At 40.8% G+C, this 5000-nt stretch overlaps 1 protein-coding gene across 1 annotated transcript in view; it reads left to right on the forward strand.

Annotated features, from left to right (window-relative positions):
- Window positions 1–5000, forward strand: part of LOC134863232 (serine/threonine-protein kinase BRSK2-like) — an 89055-nt gene that overhangs the window by 72544 nt on the left and 11511 nt on the right. The window contains 3 exon segments of the mRNA XM_063881631.1: window positions 2218–2278; window positions 3785–4022; window positions 4025–4453. Coding sequence (XP_063737701.1) covers window positions 2218–2278; window positions 3785–4022; window positions 4025–4453 — 728 coding nt within the window.

The following is a 5000-nucleotide window of genomic DNA, read 5'->3' on the forward strand; positions in this document are numbered from 1 at the left end:
TTCCTTTATGTAATTGGGAAGACCCTTAAGATGAAGCACACACATCACTGGTAGTGATTAATATTCAGAGTCTAACTCCAGCCTCACATTAATAACCTGTTTGTTGAGATGCACCTCTCTGAAGGGACTCCTCTTCTTCATTACTGCAGCGCCGTTACGTGCGTCTACATACTTTACACTAAGTAAAGAAACACTGAAGAGGCGCTGATTAACACGCTTCTTATTTATTTATATAAACTATGCACACACAGCCTTTACATGCCCAATATTAATTCCTTCTGAAAACAGATGGGGAAAATCCCAAATGATATATACATTTCTTTTTTATCTCATAGTTTAAACGTTGAAGGAAAATATGGTAAAAAAAATGATCATTATTAATAATAACAATAAACAAATATATATTTTAAATGAGAAATATATAGGGTTTTATGATATAGGACATATATAATTGGTAGACACGGATCCGCCAATAAAGCAGGTGACGAGGAAACTCCAAAATCACCTCTAAAAAACCTTAACGATGCAACGATTCCTTGCTGGACATGTACAGATTCAATTAAGTTCAAAGTTAAATTAAGTTACTTGTATTGAATTTTCAAGCAAACCAGCAAAACCCCACATGATACAAAGATTTCATAAAACTCAAGGAATCAAAAGTTTGATCTGGTATTTAAAAGGATATGTTTTAAACCTAATTATTTTAGCAATGGGTCGTGAGTAAGTGGGCTTTCCCCCCAGTTGGCAACTAGAGAAAGAAACAAGGAAGAATAAAGATGAAAAAACAAGAAGCCCTTTTAATGAGACCTGTGTTTATGATTACGAAATAAAAAGATCATTATGACGACAAGGGCAGTATTTATTGGGGCTATTAACCACAGACATGATCGTTAGCTTTCTTCTTAGAGTAACACCAATTACACTTTCACCACATAACAAGTATTGTTATTAACGAGAGAAACAAAGCAGTAACTAGAGTCATCCTAGAAGGACAAATATGACCGCCATTACCACTGAGCACTTTCATGTGATGGATGAAAAATGTTTTGTATGTACACGACGTCGCGAGAAAGGGAATGTAATGCCAGTGATATCATCTGTGTGTGTGTGTGTGTGTGTGTGTGTGTGTGTGTGTGTGTGTGTGCGTGTGTGTGTGTGTGTGTCTTCAAGCATATTTAATTATGATTTACTGATTTTCATTTTTCTCTTCCAACAAAGCCAAATTGTCTATGGGCAATTAAATCCCAACGTCTTCAAAGACATTGACGTGGTTTTTGGTTAAGTGTGTGTGTGTGTGTGTGTGTGTGTGTGTGTGTGTGTGTGTGTGTGTGTGTGTGTGTGTGTGTGTGTGTGTGTGTGTGTGTGTGTGTGTGTGTGTGTGTGTGTGTGTGTGTGTGTGTGTGTGTGTGTGTGTGTGTGTGTGTGTGGGGTGATGTGAAAGAGACGGAAGAGAAGAGGGAGATATGAAAAGTTAATGACACGTAAATGAAAAATGGAAAAGCTCATGAAGAGAAGAAAGGAGGAACGGCCCCATGGATGTGTGTGTGTGTGTGTGTGTGTGTGTGTGTGTGTGTGTGTGTGTGTGTGTGTGTGTGTGTTTAAATGCTTACATGTCTGAACTATGTATTGCCATAAATCAATGTTGTTGTTCTTGTTTAAGTAAAATCAATTTAATGGGGATTTTGACCGAATTTCAAAATAAGAGAAGGATCAACCTCCAAATGTTATTTTGGATGTGAATTGTATCTATTCAAGTTTGTACATTAGATTTCACTAACATCTTTGCTTTAAAAGAGATACATAAATAACCCCGTCGTTCAATATAAAGTGACACGTTTGAAGTTACACATTTCAAAATGAAGGATTATTTTTGAAAGATTTACCTTTGTTTTCACTTGACGACATACAGTATAATCCCACACTATTATCTATCCACACTGAAGCAAAACCATAACAGGTAATAGAGTGCTTAACATGAGTGAAAGTGAGAGTATATAAGAGAGAGAGGGGTTTATCATACTGCAGAAGTAATAAAATACTTTGAGCGCTGCAGACAAAATAAAAGAATTAAAGATTCCCTCTTCATCTGTCCTTGTCCTAATCTTTTTCTCTGCTTTAAATCAAATCAACTCCAACAAGCACAAAGAGGTTGTGTGTACATGTAGTGTTAGTGTGTAGCAGACGCATATATTAATCTGTGTTCTTGTGTGTGCATAGATCGCGTTCGATCAGCGGAGCTTCCTCTGGTCTGTCCACCAGTCCTCTCAGCAGTCCCAGGGTAAGTTTCTCTCTGTCCCACAATGCACCTCACTGGTTGGCTCTGCTGGACGCACACACACACACATATACACACACGCACACACCTACTGTACATATTTGCTTTAAAAACAAATGTCCTCACAAAATAGGTTGTTCTTCAATGTTTGGTTCTCACAAGTAGGGCAATACAAGCACACTCACACACTTATATTTCTTAGAGTACCTGAGGATAGTTGTGACAAACACACACACACACACACACACACACACACCTTTCCTGTGCCTTTAATGACATTGAAGTTTCAGACCTGCTGTTTTTGGGTTTTTTTTGGTTGCTGGTTCACTTTATGCTGACTCATGTTTATCAGCCCTCTTCTTTGTGGAGCTGGTGGTTCACTTTGTGCTGACTCATGTTTCTTGGCCTCTGGAGCTGGTGGTTCACTTTGTGCTGACTCATGTTTATCAGCTCTGCTCATTCATCCCACAGCATCATGAGTCAGCACTTTGCATGCTGCTGGCCGCTGCCCCCTGGTGGAGGGTGAAGCTAAAGCTGTTAGCTTTCGAGCTAACTCACGGGCTGGTAATCAGGGATGCACCGTATCAGACCATACTAATACGATTTGTCAGAAAAAAAATGCAGTAATAAAAAGATATCTTTAAAAAAACCATAAAGGTATTTTTAGTTTATAGTCTGTTTAATACTCAAAATATTATATATAATGTTTCTCAAACGTCAGGAAAAATGTTTGAGGTTGAAGTAATTATTCTTACCTTATCTTTGTTTTACATTTTGAAATTTCGCTTTATTACTCTTTGATGAAAATATAATGTAAAGAAAATAAACATGAAAAAATATGGCTTTTTCAAGAAAGAAAAGATTTCTAAAATTATAATTTAACCATAAAAAAAGATTGTTCTACAATTAAATGTTGTTTTTTATTAAACAATTTTTTTAAGTAACAATTATAGTTCTACAAGAACAAATTATTTTTAACGATAAAAATAAATCATCAATAAAAAAAGGATTTTAAATTAAAAAGAAATAAAAATCATGATTCAGCTAAATAAATTGGTCTTAAAATATTATTTATAATAAAGAAATTGTCGTCAAAAATAGTTAATTCATTCAATTATATTTTAACTTAAATTTGTGTGGTTTTAAAATAAAACAAATTATAATTTTTCATGAAATAAAGGATTTAAAAATAATATTAAATGACAATTGGCAGTTTTCCTGTTATTTAAAATATTTTAGGTGCAGCAGTTTGATCGCGGTGCATCCCGTCTGTTTATGCGTCATGAATGCTCCACTGCTGCCTCCTGATTGGCTAAAAATCACGTTGCTAATCGCATGTTCTGTTTTCTTTCTTTCTTGCACTCTCACCACTTCCTGCCTGCTCCACCTCTCAACCATCCGCCCTCTTTCTGTCCTGCTCTGCTGTTTTATTTTTTTACCGGAATGACCCTTTTTATTGGTCCTCGCTTCTCATTGGCTGCCGTCTGAACGGTGCATGACCAATCGCAGCCGACGCGGCGGTTTTTCATCCCGCCCCAGTCCCCAGACCTGTGTCAGTCCCCCAACTGCAGCCCCACCCACTCCCACCACGAGGTCCGCCTTAACGGGGGGCCGCGGACACCAAACTCCTACCACCCAAAGATGGGGTCCCCCCTCATGCACCCCCGCACACAGACGCTCCCTGCCAAACCCAAAATGTCCGAGAAGCCCCTGCAGACCACGCGCTCCAACCCCCTCCCCAACACTGCCAGAGCCCCACCAACCCCAAATCAGAGCCCTCCACGCCATCCACTCCTCTGGCCCCCTGCATCACCAACAGCCCCAGGGTGAGGCGCCACCCCCCCCTCACTGTACCCCCGAAACTCTCCATACCCCTCTCCCCAGTACCCCCTATGTCCCCCCGCCGCCGCCACCACCACCACCACCACCTCCACCTTGACCACAACGGCAAATCTGTCCCCACCACGCAGGTGACCCCCCACCCCTCCCCCAGAGGGAGCCCTCTCCCCACCCCCAAAGGCACCCCTGTGCACACGCCCAAGGACAGCCCGGCCGGGACCCCCAGCCCAACGCCGCCCCCCAGCCCCTCCATCGGGGGGCTGCCCTGGAGGACGCGCCTCAACTCCATCAAGAACAGCTTCCTGGGCTCACCGCGCTTCCACCGCAGGAAAATGCAAGGTAAGGGGGGAGTATTTTCAGAAGAGACTTCTGTGGACTCTTTGTTTACATCGGATCTTTACGACGTGCAGTGGTGCAGTGATTCATTTCAGAATCAGAATCCCTTTATTCGTCCCACAGAGGGGACATTTTCAGTCATTACAGCAAAAAGATCCAAAGACAGCTTAATGTTGCACCAAGATACAAAAATACATACAACAGTTACACAAGTTTACAGAAGACACACAACTGGACCTCAGAAACCGTATTGAGGTATAGCAGCCAGGTAAATATTGCAACGTTTTCCGGGTCTTACGACTCATTCTTGCACAAATCGGTGATCAAAGTGTAAAAAAAAGGAAATGCAAGGGACAAAGGGAATGTTTTTTTATATTAAAGGAGACTGCTGTGAATTATTTATTTTCATCAGATCCTGATGATATTATCTCAGTCTGATCTGTACGGTAATGGATTCAGCGTGAAGGTATGAACCAACTGTCTTCTTGTGGCTCGAGGGAACAAATGGAAATGTTGCTCTAATGTCGGTGTTTAGCGGCTCACCTGCTGC

This window comes from Eleginops maclovinus, chromosome 4, assembly GCF_036324505.1.
Source record: "Eleginops maclovinus isolate JMC-PN-2008 ecotype Puerto Natales chromosome 4, JC_Emac_rtc_rv5, whole genome shotgun sequence".
NCBI classification, from domain to species: Eukaryota; Metazoa; Chordata; class Actinopteri; order Perciformes; family Eleginopidae; genus Eleginops; species Eleginops maclovinus.